Source organism: Pipistrellus kuhlii, unplaced genomic scaffold (genome assembly GCF_014108245.1).
Source record: "Pipistrellus kuhlii isolate mPipKuh1 unplaced genomic scaffold, mPipKuh1.p scaffold_m20_p_2, whole genome shotgun sequence".
In the NCBI taxonomy this organism is placed as follows: Eukaryota; Metazoa; Chordata; class Mammalia; order Chiroptera; family Vespertilionidae; genus Pipistrellus; species Pipistrellus kuhlii.
Genome location: NW_023425515.1, coordinates 170,624,348 through 170,644,543, shown reverse-complemented (window position 1 = coordinate 170,644,543; position 20,196 = coordinate 170,624,348). Strand labels below are relative to the sequence as shown.

At 40.8% G+C, this 20,196-nt stretch overlaps 1 protein-coding gene across 5 annotated transcripts in view; it reads left to right on the top strand.

Moving 5' to 3' along the window:
* The first annotated feature begins 277 nt into the window (after positions 1 to 277).
* The window catches only part of ZMPSTE24 (zinc metallopeptidase STE24), a 39,820-nt gene continuing 19,901 nt past the window's right edge, over positions 278 to 20,196 (top strand). Inside the window, exons 1-6 of one of the 5 annotated variants that reach the window (XM_045584799.1) lie at positions 278 to 1,490; positions 2,852 to 2,998; positions 8,425 to 8,511; positions 13,287 to 13,403; positions 13,772 to 13,924; positions 15,254 to 15,395. In XM_045584799.1, coding sequence (XP_045440755.1) covers positions 801 to 1,490; positions 2,852 to 2,998; positions 8,425 to 8,511; positions 13,287 to 13,403; positions 13,772 to 13,924; positions 15,254 to 15,395 — 1,336 coding nt within the window. In that variant the 5' untranslated portion in view covers positions 278 to 800. The remainder of the gene's footprint in view (positions 1,491 to 2,851; positions 2,999 to 8,424; positions 8,512 to 13,286; positions 13,404 to 13,771; positions 13,925 to 15,253; positions 15,396 to 20,196) is intronic. The other 4 variants (XM_036447649.2, XM_045584797.1, XM_045584798.1 and 1 more) reach the window with 4 other exon arrangements.

The window sequence follows — 20,196 nt, the reverse complement described above, 5'->3', positions numbered from 1 at the left end:
GTTTTCTAATAGAAATGTCAATTAATTCTTTTATTTCCTTCTCCGTTATATACCACAAATCAAATAATGTCCCTTCATTAGCTGACAATTCAATTAGGTCCACCACCAATTTTGTTGAAAGCAAAGAACTGAAAACAATTTGACTTGCAAAACAATTTATTCTGTCATTACAGTCCATCACTTTTTCAAGTGACATTTAATTATATAACTACCCTCATTTAAAAGCATTTCGGAAACGTTGGGAAACTCAAGATAGTGTTAATTTCCACACATCTTTAGCACTGCGATTTCACTGTAATTTAAATCTATTTTAGTTGCAGCTGCAGATTTCGCTCAATTCATTGCAAATATTGTAATTATGCACAGTAGCAATGCCACTCTGTCAATCCAATGAACCAAGTCAGATTTATCTTCCGTCGGGAAATATTTCACTTTTCAAGTCAAACAAATGTGCTCCCAGGCGTCCCCGTGGCCACATTTCACGGCTGAATTCCAAGACGGACACGGCACTGTGCTTTGGGAGGAGCTTGTCCCTGAATCCAGTGAGGCCTCTTCACTTGGCTCCAGCGCACTCTCTCTCTTCGGCAAAAGGCCGCCTTGGACTCGCTTGAGGTGGAAGAGGCGAGGTTTTGAATGAAAATCTCATCCCTCCGGCCCATTCTCTAACATACCTGAATTCAGAATCCCCCGATTCAGGCCACAAGACAGCACTTACATGCCTGGTCTCCCTGTTAACTATCCCGTTAATCCTAAAGTGTCCCGGGATGAACATCCCACCATCCGAATAGCATTAGTTAGGAATGGCCTCTAGAGCCCGAGACTTCGGCTCCTCCCTCCTCCTTCCCAGTAACTCCGGGGCCGGAGTGCCCGCCCGGTGCCCCTTCCGGTGGGCTCGTCCCGGCAGGGAATACGGCTCAGGTCGCAGCCCAGCAGGGCCAGCTCCGAAGCGAAGAGAGGCCATTGCAGATCTGGAAGCTAGAAAGCAGCGCCAGAGGGGAGCCGGGAGCCTCGGCAAGGAGCGGGAGGGAAACCATGTTGGTGTGCAGCTCAGCATGACCAGGTCTGCGGCCGGAGCCGGGTTGGCGGAGGCCGGAACGCGGCGTCAGGGTTTCAGTTCCCCGGAAGTGAGGGAGGCGGGAATGGTCCGTTTCCGGCAGAGACGGGGCAGGCCGGAGAGGCATGGGCAGCGGGAAGAGTATCTGTGTGACACCGCCGGCTGCGCGCAGGGCGTGGGATGGGGGCGGACGCCGGTGCAGGGGCGCTCGGAAGGGACGGAAATAGCTGTGACACCAGCCGGCCGCTCTGAGGGGACCGCGTCGGGGTGGCACTGGTTGCACGCTTTAAGGAGCCGGCGGAACCGGGTGGCCGCGGGGATGTGGGCGTCGCTGGACCCGTTGTGGGAGATGCCGGCCGAGAAGCGTATCTTCGGGGCCGTGCTGCTGTTCTCTTGGACCGTGTACCTCTGGGAGACCTTCCTGGCGCAGCGGCAGGTGAGCCCAGCCCGAGCCCAGCTGATCCCGACACCCGGCCAGCCCTGGTCTCCACCCCAAGTCCCCGAATGAATGCTGCACCCAGCACCCAGCCTCGACCCTCTCGAGTCTCCACTGAGCCCCCTGATTTGTCCCGATGGTGGGATTGGCCTTGAGAGGACCTGGTGCCTTGGGGACGTTTTCCGCAACGTGATCGTGGGACTCAGGCGGGTAGGGCCTGGTGGAAGGGAAAGCAGCCTGCCGTCTGGTCAGGTTTGGCTCTTATGCCTGCCCCGCAGCTTCCTTAAGGCCCCCGGGCTTATCTTTGTTGTTATCTTTGGCAGCGATCTATAGGCCTTCAAAGGGAAGATTTTAGAATCACTAACATTTTAGAAGCACAACTTCCTCGTGACGTTTCACAGTCTTGCTCAACCTTAGGATCGGGAAACCATTTTCTGAAAATAAATCCCTCCGAGGACCTGAACTCTTTTTCCTTAAAAAAAAAAAAAAAAAAAAAAAAAAATTCAGAGTCTTGTCCGCCTAGAGAAGATAATTTGCATAAAGGAAGCAAGCACACAATATGTAGTATCTAAATTGGGAGTGGGTTTGAACATCTGTCTTAAATAATAAGCCTATTTCAGTAACTACTTTTCTATAGTGTCTTCTTTACTCAGTTATGCCTTCATGGAGTGCCTTTTAATGAGGGTTTAGTAAGAGGCACAACAATAAATAGAAAAGCCTTTTGTCATAAAACCATTGTAGAAGATACTGTCCATTATATTATTTGATATCTGTTCCTTGTATTGTGTCCCCTGAGCTGAAAGTATCTTTTAGCATTTGATTTAACAAGAAAATTTGACTTTTTTGAAGATCTGATATGTTTGTGTCTGTTATTCCTCAAATTTTCCTTAATTTGGCTGCTTGGACCAAATTTAATTTCTAGCCACAATATCTGTTAATACTCATGGTTAGCATATTTAGTTCCTTGTATGCTAACCAGGAGTATTAACAGATATTGTGACTTGTAATTTGTTTGCATGAATTCCTTTTCTGAATTATAGGATATATTTATACCTGAAATGGATGGTATCATTTGTGGTTTATATATGCAAGCTGAAGTATGATGACAACACTGATTCTAATCTTACATAGTCAGCCAGCTTCAGATTCTCTTGTTCTTCTTTTACTTTCTGTATTAGTTGCTTTAGTAGACAATGTGTTTGATCAAATACATTATTTGTGTATGTATAAAGCAAATTCAATAGGCTTATGTGGCAAATTAACACTATAAACCATTCAATGTTTGATCATGAATGACTATTGTAATAAATAATGACTTGGTTTGACTGTTTTACTAAAGTGTTTTCTTCAAAATATTTCAGAGACGGATATATAAAACAACAACTCATGTACCAATGGAGTTAGGACAGATCATAGATTCGGAAACGTTTGAGAAATCTCGACTGTATCAGCTGGATAAAAGTACCTTCAGCTTTTGGTCAGGACTCTATTCAGAGATCGAAGGCACTGTGAGTAATTTACTTCTTGAAGAGACAATCTATCAAATTGTTTAATACTTTTTAACAAATATATTTTTATTGATTTCAGAGAAGAAGGGAGAGGGAGGAGGGAAAGGGAGAGTGAAGGAGAAATATCAATGATGAGAGTGAATCATTGATCGACTGCCTCCTGCACATTCCACACTGGGGATCAAACCCACAACCTGGGCATGCGCCCTGATAGGGAATCGAACGGTGACCTCCTGGTTCATAGGTCATCGTTCAACCACTGAACCATGCTTGCTGGGCTGTTTAATACTTTGTAATGTTTGTTTTCCTTTTTATATTTTTTAAAATATAAATACATGTACCAATCTCAGAATGCTTTTCTTACCTTTGTTAATGATAGAATAGGTCTGAAGCAAAAGAGGCAGGAATGTAGCTGTTATGATTTCAGATATATGTAGAACCTAATGAACAAAATAAACTAATAAAATAGAAACAGACTCATAGGTACTTGTAGAGAACAGACTGACAGCTGTCAGAGGGGAAGGGGTTTGTGGTGCTGGGTGGTAGCTTTATTGTTACAGTTGGTGACATGGGGGTGGTTCAGTTTGCTCTAGGAGATGGTAGAGGCAAGGAGAGTACAAACAGAATGAGCGCTCTGTCATCTGCTGTGGCTCAAGCTAGAAGCAGTACTGATGGGCGAAAGGTGAGAACAGGAATAGTCATTGTAATAGCTGTATGGGTAGTGATTTTTCACTTCGTATATTATTTTTATATTTATCGCTTTGTTTGATGTTTACAACAGTCTCTGTGGTAGAAAGTATAGGCATTATTCCCTTTTTATGGCTGAGAAAGTGAAGGCTCAGAGAAATTAAATGGCTTGCCTTTTTAATGACTAGGTGTCACTAATAAATAGGAAAATGGGTTTCAAACTCTGCTCTTCTGAGTCTTTAAAACTACATTGAAGAAACCATTCTCGAAACTCTAGAGACTGCAGCATGAATGTGCTATTTCTCCTTGGGGAATTAGCAGCTACATTTGCCATTAGATATGAAGCATTTTGTGTTACTTTGAAATCCTGTTCTGTTTGAAAACAAGTTCATTAATTCCTGTTTTGTATTGATTCAAATCAATAGGCTTGATCACAGAGAACAAGTACAAAGATTAACTTAAACTTTTTTTCTTGCCTTAGTATTTTTTTTTAAAATCAATCCTTATTGTTCATATTATTACAAAGGTTCCTCATTTCTTCCCCCCTCCACCAGGTTCCCACCCCACCCTCCGCCCCCTCCCCATCCCCCATTGTCCTCATCCATAGGTGCAATTTATGTTCAGTTTCTTCCTCCCTCCCTTTCCCCGATAGTAAATCCCTTTTCAGATAGTAAATCAGTTACTTAGCATTTTCTCATATCAATAATACCACCACATGCCCAATGATACATTTCACACAAAAGACATTTCCAAATAGGTCAACCAGACTCATCCAGGCCCCACCCAAGGCACTCACAGATCAACACAGATCAACACCCCAGCCCTATACTAACTCAACACATCCAGATCTAAGCCTTCATCACTTGATTCAGCAGACCCTCAAGTTAACCCAAAAGTTTCCAGCCATGTCTGAGAGGCAGCCGTGGGGCAGGGGCAGGCGAGGAGCGAGCCGTTCCGGGCCTGGCTGCTCCAGGCCTGGCCTCTGTTGCTCTGGTTCGTTCCACAACCAGCTGCTCCGGGTCTGGTCACCGCCGCTCCCGACCTAGTTGCTCTGGACCTGGCTGCTGCTGCTCCGGGCCTGGCCGCACCCGACCCGGCTGCTCTGGGCCCGGCTGCTTCGGGCCTGGCCGCTCCCAGCCTGGCAGCCGCTGCTCCGGGCCTGACCACACCAGACCCGGCTGCTCCGGGCCTGGCTGCTCCCAGCCTGGCAGCCGCTGCTCCAGGCCTGGCCGCACCAGACCCGGCTGCTCCGTTGCCTTAGTATTTTTTACCTGAGGGAACATAAGCAGAGGCCTTGTGTGCCCACAGGTGCCACTGTTGACTCATACGTGACAGCACCCAGAGAGAAAATGCCCAGCCTCTCAGACAGGCTTTCCTAACTTCTCATAGAGATCAATAAAGAGCCCTCTTAGGAAATGGAATGGCCGAAGAGTAGCGTAGGGCCGAGTAGAAAAGTTTCAATTGTTGCTGCTTTAATTTCTGCTTATTTCTGGGTGAGTTTTAGCCTCTTTGAGCCTCATTTTTCTCCTCTTTAAGATGAGAAGTAGGTAGATATTAAACCATGTCGCTCGTGGTTTATAGCAAGGACTAAGGAAGATAATGTAAGTGAAGCACTTAGTACAGTGCTTAACACAGCAATTACTTAGTCATTGGGTTTCTTGAGGCAAATTCCTGAACCTTTCTGAGTTTCAGTTGCCTCGTCTATAAAACAGAAATGACTATGCTCTTGCCCTGCCTGCTTTACAAGACTTACTTCAGTGAAATTATAAAAGCACTGGACTTATTATTGCTGAGATCATTAGTTCTTTTTATAGGCTATCCCAGGAGCCTACTCAGGGAGAGTATCAATATAGAGAAAGTTTATTGTTCACTGTACTTAGTTTTTCACTCCTCAGAGGATCTAAACAAGGTTGCAACAGCAGTACCCAAATACATTCATAGATGCATTCAAAGTTCATATTAAAGCTACCCTTGGTACTTACTTAAAAGCTGGACTTTTAATTTTAAGTGTTTCAGCCCTTCACCAAAGACATTATAAATCCTTGATTCTGTATTATTTATTAGTATTGAGAATAGGATGAAAGAAATTCATCCCAAGTCGATTAGTTCAACAAGTGGAGCATATATCATGCACTGATGCCAAAGCATGTCTTTTGGGAAAACAGGGTTTACACCTATGATTGAGTTAGTTATTGTACAGTGAAAATAGCTGGACATAGAACTAAGGGAGCCTTTTAAAGCAACTTATTAAAACAGTGTTTTCTAAATTTGGGTGTACATCAGATTTATCTGGAGACTGCTGGGCCCCATTTCCAGTTTCTGATTCAGAAGTTCCGGTGTGGAGCCTGAGAATTTGCATTTCTAACATATTCCCAGGTAATGCTGCTATCCAGAGATCATATTTGAGATCACTGGTATTAAACCAACCCAGTGTACTGGTAAAAATCTAAAAGATGGATAGCACCCACTGTGAGTGAGATTGTGGGGAAACAGGAACACTCAATAATGCTGATGGGAGCATACTTTGGTATAAATACTTTAGAAAACAAGCTGATTATACTGAATAAAGTTAAAATTCACCAAGGATGGATCTAAAAAAATGTAGAGTATAAAAGGCAGGTTGTACCATATGATGTCATTTATATACATTCTTAAAAAGCATGTATAAACCACGATATTATTTATGGATTCGTAGGTAAAAATGCAAAGTAGGTTGGGAGAATACCCATGAACTATATTAAAGTGCCTCAAACCCTCAAAGCACAAGGAACTGGTGGGATATTGTGCTTCTAACCAAAAAGTGTGATTGATCATTGTATTCCTGAGACTCCACAGGAAGAAACAATAAATTGATTCTTCTTGACCAAATGAGTTTCACAAACTTGTATCTGTTGTGGGAAATACGTGTTTCTTCAGCATGTATTCTCAGATTTTAAGAGCTTCCTCACGCCAGTGTCCAAATGATTTGGTGAATATCTGTGTTCACTTTATTTGCCAAAGACAAAGGTGTGCTGAGACAGGGGTCTCCTATGAAACCCTGACTCCTACCTCAGGATTCACCTTCTCCTTACCTGGAGAAGGCCCAGAGAGTCCATTCTGTCCCAATTTGATAAGTGGACAGGCAGGAATCAATACTGATACTTTGTCCTGGCTGAAGGGGTGATTTTTTTTTTTTTTTTTTTTTTTTTTAGGAAAAGCCAGTTATGGAGCCATAAAACCTGGTTCAATCCATTTCTGTCACTCAGTAGTTGTGGGATTTTGGATAAGTTGCTTAGCCTTTCTAATCTTATTTCCTGATTCAGAAAGCCTTTTATGGTCTTTTGGCAAAAGTTTTTTTTTCTTTCTTTAAACAGCTTTATTGAGATACTAGAGGCCCAATGCATGAAATTCGTGCAAGCGTAGGCTTTTGCAGCTGTGGTAGCTGCCTGGATCCCTCCCTACCTCGTAGCCACGTCCGGAAAAGTGTCCAGAAGTACGTCCGGTCTAATGAGCTTATTACACTTTTATTATTATTTTTTTTCCCCAGTGATGAAAAAAATGTATTAACACATAGGGAAAAAAAGCATAGACCAAAATACAACTATTCTACACACTACTGCAATTTCCTAATATACATATTCATTCACAAGTACTACATATTTTATTTATCCCAAATCCAAATTTCCAAAAAGATAAATCAGTAGGAATAGTTTTTCTCTCTAGAATAGTGTTCAATAAACAACATTCCATTTATTATAACAGTCCTGAAGTATTACAAGATGTTATAAAATCTGAATCAGGTTATATTGTGTTCAAATGGCTCAATTCTTTGCAAATCATAATTCTTTAAGGTATGTTAAAAGTTAAAGTCATAATGCTTCCTCCATAATTATACTTGATACACATCACTTTAACAATACAAAAGGCAATGCCGGCATGGTTACTGGGACCTGGAGTGTGGTGAGGGGATCAGCCCCAGTTAAGCTAACGAGTGAGGAATCCACCACACCCTCCAGCACCTTCCTTCTGTGCTATTGCTCTCACTCCTCCAGGGTATCTTGATGTTGAGTGAAAAAAAAAGCTAGCACTTCCGTTTACATTACAATTATCTGACTTCTCCCTAGCACTCATGTTCTCGAGTTACAAAAACACACATACACAAACATTGAGAGCCTACCTGACAGTTAAAGCACTCCTCCCTCTCCAGTGTGGACTCTCTGATGTTTGGAAAGATTTGACTTACTACAGAAGGTTTTCCCACAATTATTACACCAATAGGGCTTTTCTCCAGTATGGATTCTATGATGTTTATTAAAATTGGAGCTGTGGTTGAAGGCTTTTCCACACTCCTTACATTTATACGGCTTTTCTCCAGTGTGGAGTCTCTGATGAGAACTAAGACCTGCGTGCTGACTAACGCTCTTTCCACATTCATTACACTGATAAGGTTTCTCTCCGGTGTGTATTCGATAGTGTCGAATGAGGCTGCCTTTACCACTGAAAGCTTTCCCACAATCTTTACACTGATATGGTGCCTCTTCAGTTACACTTTTATTATTATAGGTAATTCACATATTACAAAATTCACCCATATAAAATGTATAGGCAAATACCTTTTAACTGTCTAAGTTTAGTATCTCAATTGGTCTATATTCATCTAAATGCATATTTTATCCTAAATAAGACAGGTCCTTTTTTCTCTATACCATGATGGTTTCTAGTACTGCTCAAATGTGAGCAAGGTATGCTTTGTTTTATAGCTTATTCTTCTCTTTGGAGGAATCCCTTATCTCTGGAGACTTTCCGGACGGTTCTGTGGCTGTGCTGGCTTTGGACCAGAATATGAGGTATGTACATCCTTTCTTAGCTTCCGTGGCTCTGAAACGATAGCTGTCCTTTGTGTGCACCTTTTGGAGGGGAACCGCTCATTTAGTCTCAGACGCGGGGAGCTGAGTGAGTAATGTAGTCTCTGGTTAGGAAGCTGCTTCTCGGGAACAACTCTGCAACGAACGGGAAGGCATGTGTTTTGTTGAGCCCTCACTACGCAGGTACTCTGTGCTACACAACTTAGCAGAGACTTCAGACAAAGACAGAGTGTGTGTGTGTCTCTTACAGTCTCCGTTGAACTTCTTGGTTTGTCTGCCCCCTCTTCCAGGAACTCCAGTTGAAGGCAAAGCCTTAACCCTGAGGCTGCCCACCTGTAAGGATGTTGAGACACTGCTTCCTGGCTTTCCCTTAGAAAGTGCCCAGTCTGTTCCCTCCCCCCTGATTCCTTTTTGAAATGATGGGTCTCTTCTACATATGTATATAGGTACCTTGGGCTTTAATTCAGCTCATCTGATTGATGTCCCTTTTCTAAAGCAGCCAAATTCTTTTAGGGTCCCTTTTTTTTAAAATATATTTTTATTGATTTCAGGAAGAAAGGGAGAAGGGGAGAGATAGCAACATTAGTGATGAGAGAGAATCACTGGTTGGCTGCCTCTTGCAGGGCTCCCACTGGGGATCAAGCCCACAACCCTGGCATGTGCCCTGACCAGAATCCAGCCACGATCTCCCAGTTCATAGGTCAGCACTCAACCACTGAGCCACACTGTCTGGGCTATTTTCTTTTCTTTATAAAGGCACTTACCACTATTGCAGTAATTTTATTTGTTTGTTTTCTTTTTATTGCCCTGACAAGAATTTTAAGTTTTAAGGAGACAGAGACTTTATATATACAGGTGTAGGCAAAAGTAGGTTTACAATTGTGAGTACATGAAACAGTTTATTTTTCATAATTATTTAATAATTATAATTATTGTATTATTTATTTGTTTTACAATTGTAAACCTACTTTTGCACACTTCCTGTAGTCTTTTTTTTTAAATATATTTTTATTAATTTTTTACAGAGAGGAAGAGAGAGGGATGGAGAGCTAGAAATGTCGATGAGAGAGAAACATCGACCAGCTGCCTCTTGCACACCCCCTACCGGGGATGTGCCCACAACCAAGGTACATGCCCTTGATCTGAATCGAACCTGGGACCTTTCAGTCCGCAGGCCGACACTCTATCGCTGAGCCAAACCAGTTTTTCGGCACTTCCTGTAGTCTTCATTGCTATGTCACTAGTGCCTAGGGCAGTGTCAGTCACAGAGTAGGTACTCCATAAATATTTGTTGAATGAATGAACACTGTCTATATACATATTATGAGATATTATTTTTGGATTTAACATGTTTTGGAGATTTCTTCCTGTCCATATATATAGATCTTTGTCGTGTGTGTGTGTGTGTGTGTGTGTGTGTGTGTGTGTTTTAATTTTAATCTTCACCGGAGGATATACTTTTACTAATTTGAAAGAGAGAGAGAAACATTGATCGGTCACTTCCCACACTTGCCCCAAATGGAGATCAAACCTCTAACCAATAGAGCCACCCCTCCAGGTGATCTTTGTTCTCGTTAATGGCTGTGTAGTATTGGTTGTCCATTCTTTGCACAGTTCTGGTGTACACAAATTTCAATTACACAGTTTAGTTAAATAATACCAGTACCGTACCTTAAAAACATGGTTCAAATTTCAGTTGCCATAGTATATTATATGAGTAATCACATACAGTACAAACTTCCTTGCTAGCTCTTTAGTCCACCACAGTTCACTTGGAAATAACAGATTCTCATTGTCATCAGTCACTAATCACCTGCCTTTTTTTTAAGTGTGTCAGTGATTGATCATTGCACATCTGTTTTTCAATTATTCTGAGTACGCATTGTATTGCCTCCTGCTATTTAAAAAAAAATGGATAGAATATCCACCTGACATTTAAAAAAAATAGATAATTGAAAAGGGATTGGCCAACAAAGATAAAAGTGTAGCAAATAAATGAAAAATGGTAACACAGAAGTGAAGTTCAGTTCTGACAGACGGGGAGTTATAGAAGAAATAGCTGGCCTGGGAATGCTGCCCCTGCTATCAAAGGCAGATTTAGATCTGCAGCCAGAGGAACTTGGTGAAGTGACTTATTGGTATAAATGAGGAGAGCGGCTTTGACGGAAAGGACGATGTCCCAGAGTTGGTGTCACTGGCAAAAAACTACCATGTTAAAGGCCTCAATGGTATCTTATGACATTGAAAGCTCAAAGAGTAAAATGTTAAAATGTTCGAAGCTGCTAAAGCTTTGAGAGGAGAATAACAATTTACCAAGACAGAGAAAAGGTGCCATTTCCACACTGCAAGTTACACAACAAGAAGGCGAGCATTGTTCAAACTACTCTTACTTTTTTTTTTTTTTAATATATTTTATTGGCTTTTTACAGAGAGGAAGAGAGGGATAGAGAGTTAGAAACATCGATGAGAAAGATCATAGACCAGCTGCCTCCTGCACACCCCCTACTGGGGATGTGCCCGCAACCAATGTACATGCCCTTGACTGGAATCGAACCTGGGACCTTTCAGTCCACAGACTGACGCTCTATCCACTGAGCCAAACCGGTTTCGGCATACTCTTACATTTTTTACAAACACTAATTATTTTTTTAAAATATGGTTTTATTGATTTTTTTAACAGAGAAGGATAAAGAGATAGAAACATGATCAGCTGCCTCCTACACACCCCCTGCAGTAGATCAAGCCCACAACCCGGGCATGTGCCCTCACCTGGAATCAAACCAGGGACCTCTTGGTTCATAGAGTGGCTCAACCACTGAGCCACTCTGGCGAGGCAAACGCTAATTAATTCTTAATGTTTCTAATGGTTTCAGTTACAGTGTACTAGCCCAGCCATTAAGCCTCAGTAGTTAAGCATTTACCTATGAATCAGGAGACCATGGTTCAATTCCAGATCTGGCCACATGCCTGAGTTTGGACTTGATCCCCAGTAGGGGGCATGAGGAAGCAGCCAATCAGTGATTCTCATCATTAATGTTTCTATCTCCTTTCTCCCTTCCTCTCTGAAATAAAAAAATATATTTTAAATAAATAGTATGATAGTATACTAAATAAATATTAGTTTGATTATTTTTTCATATCCTTACATATTTAGAACTGACAGTAGGAGATAGCCAAAAATTGTAAAGCTCACAAAAAAAAAATCATTATTTTTTTATATTGATTATTAAGATGAGTTGATAAACTAGAGAGAATGGGGGATGTTTCAGAAGATTATAGACAAGCAAATGTCTTGATTTACAAGTCTTTTTTTTTTTTTAATTCTTTATTGTTGAAGGTTTTACATATGTCTCCTTTTCCCCCATTGACATCTTCCTGTCTGCTCCCGCCCCCACCCCCAGCAAATGCCCCCACGTCCCTATTGTCTGTGTCTGTGTCCATTGGTCATGCTTGTATGCATGGATACAAGTCCTTTGGTTGATCTCTTATCCCACACCCCTTCTTTCCCCTGCCTTCCCTCTAAGGTTTGATGGTCTGTTCAATGCTTCTGTATCTCTGACTCTATTTTTGTTCATCAGTATATGTTGTTTATTATCTTCCACAAATGAGTGAGATCATGTGATATTTATCTTTCTCCGACTGGCTTATTTCACTTAGCATAATGCTGTTGCAAATGGTAAGAGATCTTTCTTTTTTACAGCAGCGAAGTATTCCATTGTGTAGATGTACCTCAGTTTTCTAATCCACTCATCTGCTGATGGGCACTTAGGCTGTCTCCAAATCTTAGCTATTGTAAATTGTGCTGCTATGAACATAGGGGTGCATATATCCTTTCTGCTCGGTGTTTCTGAGTTTTTGGACTATATTTCTAGCAGTGGGATTACTAGGTCAAATGGGAGTTCCATTTTTAAATTTTTGAGGAAACTCCATACTTTTTTCCACAGTGGCTGCACCAGCCTGCATTCCCACCAGCAGTGCACAAGGATTCCTTTTTCTCCACATTCTCGCCAATATTTGTTGTATGTTGATTTATTGATGATAGCCATTCTGACAAGTATTACATGGTACCTCATTGTTGTTTTGATTTGCATCTCTTAGATGATCAGTGACTTTGAACATGTTTTTATATGTCTCTTGGCCTTCTGTGCGTCCACTTTCTAAAAGTGTCTATTTAGGTCCTTTGCCTATTTTTTTAATTGGATTATTTATCTTTCTTTTGTTAAGCTGTATGAGTTCCTTATAAACTTTGCATATTTAAACCCTTATCGAATGTAACATTGGCAAATATGTTCTCCCATACGTTGGGCTCTCTTGTTTTGTTGATGGTTTCTTTTTCAGTGCAGAAGCTCTTTATTTTGATGCAGTCCCATTTGTTTATTTTCTCCTTAGTTTCCATTGTCCTGGGAGATGTGTCAGTAAAGATATGGCTATGACATATGTAAGACATTTTGCTGCCTATGGGATTTCCAAATCTTTTAACTGTTATATGCCTTTAGTTAACTTGCATACAGTGCCTATGTAGTAAAAGAGGACTTTTTTTTTTTTTTTGCCTCCTTCTCTAAGAAGTAAACTTTGAGGGTATAGATGATTTTTAGAGTTTGTATTAGCCATAGAATCAAGCATATTGCTTGAGATCTAGTAGGTACTCAGCAATTACTTATCAATTTGTTCACTAAGAATTCATTTTAAGAGTGAATTAATATTACACTATAAAAACCGCTGTGTTTTTGTTTTTGCTTTTCCTTCTTGTGTTTTAGATCACTCAGTCTTTGGTGTTTCTGCTGATGGCTACACTTTTCAGCGCATTGACTGGTTTGCCCTGGAGTCTTTATAATACTTTTGTGATAGAAGAAAAACATGGTTTCAATCAACAGGTATAATAGAAAATGCAAGTGTTCTCCCTTAAATGTGAAGACCTTTTGCGTTCATAATTTACTGTTGTAGAACATGAAATAATTGAGGAAAAAGGGGACTGCATGTGGCAAAGATAGTAGTTTAAAGTCTTGCCATAAACTCTTCTAGCACAATGTCTAGTGCTTTTCAGCTGACACTTAAATGAGTTTATTTTAAACTGTAGAATGCAAGACATTTAGTTATTGTCTTGCGTTATCTAGTGTCATGTCATATAGTCTCACTGCCTTTTAATTTTTAAATTTACTTTCATAATGTGTTCTTTATATTCATTAATTAGTTATTTAATAGCAGTTTCTCAGTTTCTTGTGATGATGTTTTCTTTTTTCAGACTTTGGGGTTCTTCATGAAAGATGCAATCAAAAAATTTATTGTGACTCAGTGCATTTTATTGCCTGTGTCTTCACTTCTACTTTACATTATTAAAATTGGGGGTGACTATTTTTTTATTTACGCCTGGCTGTTCACATTAGTTGTTTCACTGGTGAGTAAAATCTTTGTTTCATGTTTTTTACAAAGTTCCTTGATGGGATAATTATGATATAGTCTTCATGAGCATGTAAACAGTTCTTAAGCAGATAAAATATACATAAGTGATCATAAATTCCCCTATTGGTTTCTGCTTTTGATTATAAAAATAGGAGAATTGACTGACAGATTTTCTTCTCCTTATGTTTGACTTTTACAAATCTTAGAAGCTAGTTGTTTCTTTTAATGATCCAGTTGTCAGGCAATTTTGGGCTATGCATTTATGAGTTGCCACCAGAATGGGTGACACACTTTGGTAATTTAGTGACTCTTGAGTGAGCTCCATTGCCTGAAAATCATGGCTGTTTTGAAGAGAATAGATTGAAAGGGACAAGAAGAAGAAATCATAAATGTACCTGGTGTGTTTTTTTTTGCTTTCTTCCTCTGCTTTTTCCTTCCTTCTTTCTCCCTTTTCCCTCTCCCTTCTCAGTTCCTTCCTCCTTCCTTTCCCCCCTTCTTCCTACCTTCCCTTCTGCTTTTCTCCCCACCACTTCTGCTCTCCTCTCTTCCTTCTCCCTCCCTTTTTCTCTCATTCCCCTTCATTTTCCCTCACTCACATCTTCTTTTCCTCTTCTCCTTCCCGCATTCTAAACTGTTTCACAGCACAAACACTACAACACAATGAAAATTGTCTGTTGACAGCTCCTAGAAAATATCATCTGTCATCTTTTAACTCCACCAATGAGCAGCCTTATTTTAGTCTGAATTACCATGATGCTCATTGCTTCACTTACCACTGGTGGGATCAAGATTAGAAAATGGGCACTAGTTGGATTTACAAATATCTGCTATATGGCAAACGAAGTAAGAGGAAATGCTTCCAAAATACTCAAAGAAGTGCTGTTTAACCAAGTGTACAGTTGTGAACTGCAGATAATTAATTTTGGCAGATCAACCAAATAATAGTTAGCATATAGTCAGGTGCTAGTAATTCTTTTTAGCAAAGACTTCAGATCTGTCATGATTACTCTAAAAGGCAGCATTCCAACTTCTTATGGGTTTATGAAATCCCCAAGACAGTTTTGAATGGACCATTTGACTTTTCAGTTATTACCACTTTGAGACTATTCATTTTGATTTAATTCATCAAACTGATTGAGTTGAGCACTACTATTTGGTACGGTTTGGGACTGGGAATACCAGAACAAATAGATAAGGTCCCTGCTCTCAAGGTTAGGGTCACACAATTGTTTCAATGCAATTGAATCTGTATTATGAGTAGTTCTTTTTTTAGTAGTTCTTTGTAAGAACATATTTATAGGCTGTTCTGACATTTACTTTTCAGGTGCTTGTCACAATCTATGCTGATTACATTGCCCCTTTATTTGACAAATTCACACCTCTTCCTGAGGGAAAGCTTAAACAAGAAATTGAAATAATGGCAAAGAGTATTGATTTTCCTTTGACTAAGGTGTATGTTGTTGAAGGTAAGGCTACTGGGGGTAAGAAGATTTTATTTGACTGGTTTGTTTTATTTGAGTACTTTATTCTTAAAACTTTAATAAATGAACAAATCAGTTTGTTTAAAATTTTGTTATCTAAAGGTTAGAATTTTACATTTTGACCTTTTAGGATTCATAGGAATTGATGATATAGTCCAGGAATAGAAACGGGGGGCTTGGTGTCAATTCCTTTTCTTGCCTGAAGCTGTGTTTGGTTGGCTTTACAGTATTGTTTTTCATTTTGGGCCAAAGCCTTTATCACTCCCTTTAATAGCATGCATATTAGACTGACCTATGGACTTCCGTTACCTGCCTGGCATCTGGTAATTAAGTAGGACTCTTGTATAGTCAAATTTCTTTTAGCACTAGTTTTAGGCGCAAACAAAACCATTGTTATTGGCTTTGTCTTTCATCAAAACTTCCCAGTGTTCTGGAAAACTCTGATTGTGAAAACCTGCAAATTACCAAAAACTGTCCTACCATTGAATAGAGGTAAGCTATCTAGGAGCTTACATAAGACTACTGAAGTCTCAAGGAAGCTTACAGAGATGTCAGTTAAAACTGTTGGGTGGTACCATGACTTTCAGAATCTATAAATAAAGTCCATGTAAATGACCAAGACTAGTTTTGCGTCTGCTACTTACCAGCTGTGGAATCTTGGACAGATCACTTCACCACTCTAGCTTTCAGTTTGCTTCCTCTAAACCTCGGTTTGGCAAGCATTTTCAGTAATACCATAGATAACAAAATATTTTAGGCTTTGCAGGCCATATGTTCTTTGTTGAAGCTATTCAACTATGCCATTATAGTGCAAAACAGCATAGATTATATATAAATATGAGCATGGCTGTGTTCTATAAAACTTTATATATAAAAATAAGTAGCAGATTAGATTGAGCCTGCAGGCCATAGTTTGTCCCTCCATCATTTAAACTAAAAAAATCACCAATTAGAAGCAGTTATATTGGATGAATGAGTAGAAACTGAGAAGTATGTAATTTCAGGGCCAGGTGAGAACAGAGATGGTCGCATATGGAAAGAATGAATTAACAGCAATTAGGAGAGTATAGACATCTCAGATATTTGGTAGCTTCTGAGGTTATACAGGTCAACTAAAGGTACAGTTGGAACATTTCCATGGGGGAAATGGTAAGAGAATAAGCCAATTCATATTACTTCTTTAGCCTCTGAGAATCACTACTCTTAATATTAAACTAGTAGCACACTAAGTAGTACAGTAGGACAGTTTTTCAGGGTCTTTATTGAAGAAGCGATCTAAGTTGCTAATCACTTAAGTTATAATCAGATAACATGAAATCACAGATGATGATATGACAATAGAGGTACTTATATATGTGATATATGATTTTAGATTAAATAGACAAGGCTTTATGTAGCATTATAAGCTGAGAGTTTATAGAAAATCAAGATTTGAGTAGGTGGAAGGGTAGAATGAGTTAATAGCCTTGGCTGAGTCCTAGCTCTATCACAGTTACCTGTGTGACTATGGGCAACTTAACTTCGCTAAACAGATGTTTACTCATTGGGTAATGTATGGTTTTATTGTTGTTAATAATGGTAACAGTCCTCAAAAATATTTTCAATGAGTGAATATTGTTACTAACAATAACAACACATTATAGATTTGTCAATTAAGCCAAGATTCCTGCTCTCAGAAGATATCATATAGCAAGTGCTTTGCAGAGAATTAACCAGTGTGATGTGACGAAGAATGACTGAGTAGACACTGTCGAGTGGGTCATCAGGCAAGACCTCACTGAGCAAATGACTTTAAGCTGAGACATGAGGAAAGGAGCCGTGCATGCTGAAATCAATAGAAAGACCTTTCAGAGCTTTGAATCATCAAGACACAGAAAAAGTCCAATGTGGCTGCCACACAGCAGGAGTGTTAGGACATGAAATCTGAGACAGGCAATAGTCAGACCATGAAGGCCTTTGTAAGTCAGGGGAAGGAGCTTGGGTTTTATTTTAACTTCAAGGGAAAAGCCATTGAAGGTTTTAGGCAGGGAAGTGACATGGTCTGGTTTGTATTTTTAAAATATCTTGGTTTGCTATGGATATAGATTGTAGGGGCGGCCAGAGTAGAAGCAGGGAGAGCCATTAGGAGGTGGTTCTAGTAATCTAGTAGGAGAGAGTGGCAGCCTAGACTAGGGCAGTAGTGACTGATGGAGAGAAGTGGATGCACTGGGGACGTGTTTTAGAGGTAGAGTTGATGGACTTCGCTAATAGATTATATGGAAAAGATTAAGGGGGAAGAAGAGACATCAAGGATAACAACCGAGATTTTTAGCCTAAGCAGTTGGATAAATGATAGTTTACTGAGATTGGAAAAACTGGGAAACAGCAGGTTTATGAGAAATTAAGTTGGGTGTGCTCTATATTGAGATATCTATTGAACATTGAATTAGAATTCTGCAGGCAGTAGCTAGTGGCAAACAGGTAGTACTAATAGAAACTAACTGGCTAATGTAAGCAGGAAAAAATTGCTGTTGAAACACTATTTGGTAGCTTATCACAAGGAAATTAAGTTTACCAAGCTTGGAAGGTGGGCTGTTCCATAGGGAGATGGGGAACTCGGGACTTCACTGCAGAACCAGTGTGGGAGGACACTGCTGTTGCCTCCTCCTGTGGGATACAGCAGTTTGCACCCCTAGTATCCCTGCCACTAGCACCTACAGAATTAGCTCCTCACTGCCCTGCTTCTAGTGCTAACTGTCCGGAGTCCCCAGTGGGTGCATTTACTGACTGAGCCGGGGAACAGGGCTAGCTTCCAGGAATGCTGGGGAAGCAAATATCTGTCTTCTTGTATTTCTTAAATGAGAAGCAGTCTCTCACAAGATTTAAATGGTTTGAATTCCCTTAACCGAACAGAGACTCCAGTCCTGGGCAGGGAAGAAACCACACATCCTATCTAATAAAGAGGGAATATGCTAATTGACTGCCCTGCCCTTAAAGCTAGTGGTGCCCACAGCCAATAAGGAGGAAATATGCTAATTGACTGTCACACCCTCAAAAATGGAAACACCCAGTCCCCTCATCCCTGCTGGGGCCTTGCCGCACACCTGCCTCCGGAGTCCCCCACTCCCCTCAGCCCTCTGGCCACCCAGGGCCAGCCGGAGGCACAGGCAAACCACTGATGGCAGCTGCCCAGCCACCTAGAGCCACCCGAGGCACAGGTAACCAGGGCCAGCTGAGGCTTGCACTGCCAACAGTGGCAGCAGCAGAGATGTGATGGGCATGTCTTCTTCCCTGATTGCCAGGTCACCTCCTGCCCCTGAGGGCTCCCAGACTGTAAGACGGGGCAGGCCGGACTGAGGGACACACCCCCCCCCCCCCCCGCCCCGCACCCAGTTCATGAATTTTCATGCACTTGGCCTCTAGTAAGAATATAAGCAACAAATATGGACTATAGACATCCATGGGGAGATGTAGAGATAGCAAACAGTCAACTGGATGTATGAGTTTGGCATTCTAGGGAGAGGTCGGGGCCAGGAATATTGATATGAAAGTATCTGGCATGTCAATGGTGGTTAATGCCATGAATGAGGGCATTTAGAGAAGAGAGTGAGGCTTAGGTCAGAGTCAGCAGGAGAGGAAGAGCCAGCATCAGACAGGAGAGACTATTGAGATGGGAAGGAAAAGAGGAGAAAATGCTGTTTGTTTTTTTAAATAGGAAAAGAAAATGTTTCAAGGAGGGAATGATCAACTGCAAATGCTGTTGAGAGGTTAAGATTATAAACAAAAATGTCAATGCCTTACATTTGCATAGAACATTTTGATTTTGTGAGTTCTCAAATAAATTGCTTCACACCTCAAGTGGCATCATTAATCCATTTAGCAAACAAGCACTATTGAATATATACTGTATGCCGGGCACAGTGATACAAAAAGCTTACGGTCTAATGTAGGGACTCTTTTTTTTTTTCTTTTTTAATATATCTTACTGATTTTTTACAGAGAGGAAGAGAGAGGGATAGAGAGCTAGAAACATCGATCAGCTGCACACCCCCTACTGAGGATGTACCCGCAATCAGGGTACACACCCTTGACTGGAATTGAACCTGGGACCTTTCAGTCCACAGGCCGACGCTCTACCCACTGAGCCAAACCGGTTTCGGCTAATGTAGGTACTCTTTTTTTTTTTAATATATTTTATTGATTTTGTACAGAGAGGAAGTGAGAGAGATAGAGAGTTAGAAACATCGATGAGAGAGAGTCATCGATCAGCTGCCTCTTGCACACCCCCTACTGGGGATATGCCCGCAACCAAGGTACATGCCCTTGACCAGAATCGAACCCGGGACCCTTCAGTCCCCAAGCCGACGCTCTATCCATTGAGCCAAACAAGTCCCGGCCTAATGTACAATAGGTACTCTTAAACGTTAGTGAGTACTGTATAAGAATTCCCTGGAGAGGATGTTAAAGATAGATTACTGGCCTCCATTACCAGAGGTCTGACCTCATAGGTGTTTCTAGTATTTACTTTCTAACAAGCGCCCTGGGTAATTTTAGTGGAGGGGTTCCTTGGGCCATACTTTGAGACACTTGGATCAGTGGGAGATATTAAGATGTTAATTTTATTTTATTTATATGCCTATAATCTGCCTGCTTCTATAAAAAACTTCAGGCAACAGCTAAGAAATATTTTTAAATTAATTAAAAACAACAGAAGACAGAAATGAAAAATGTAAGACCTCAGAATGATACACGGCTTTCCAGATCCTAAGGTCTGAAGGACTGGCAAAATTGGATCACATATTTGGCA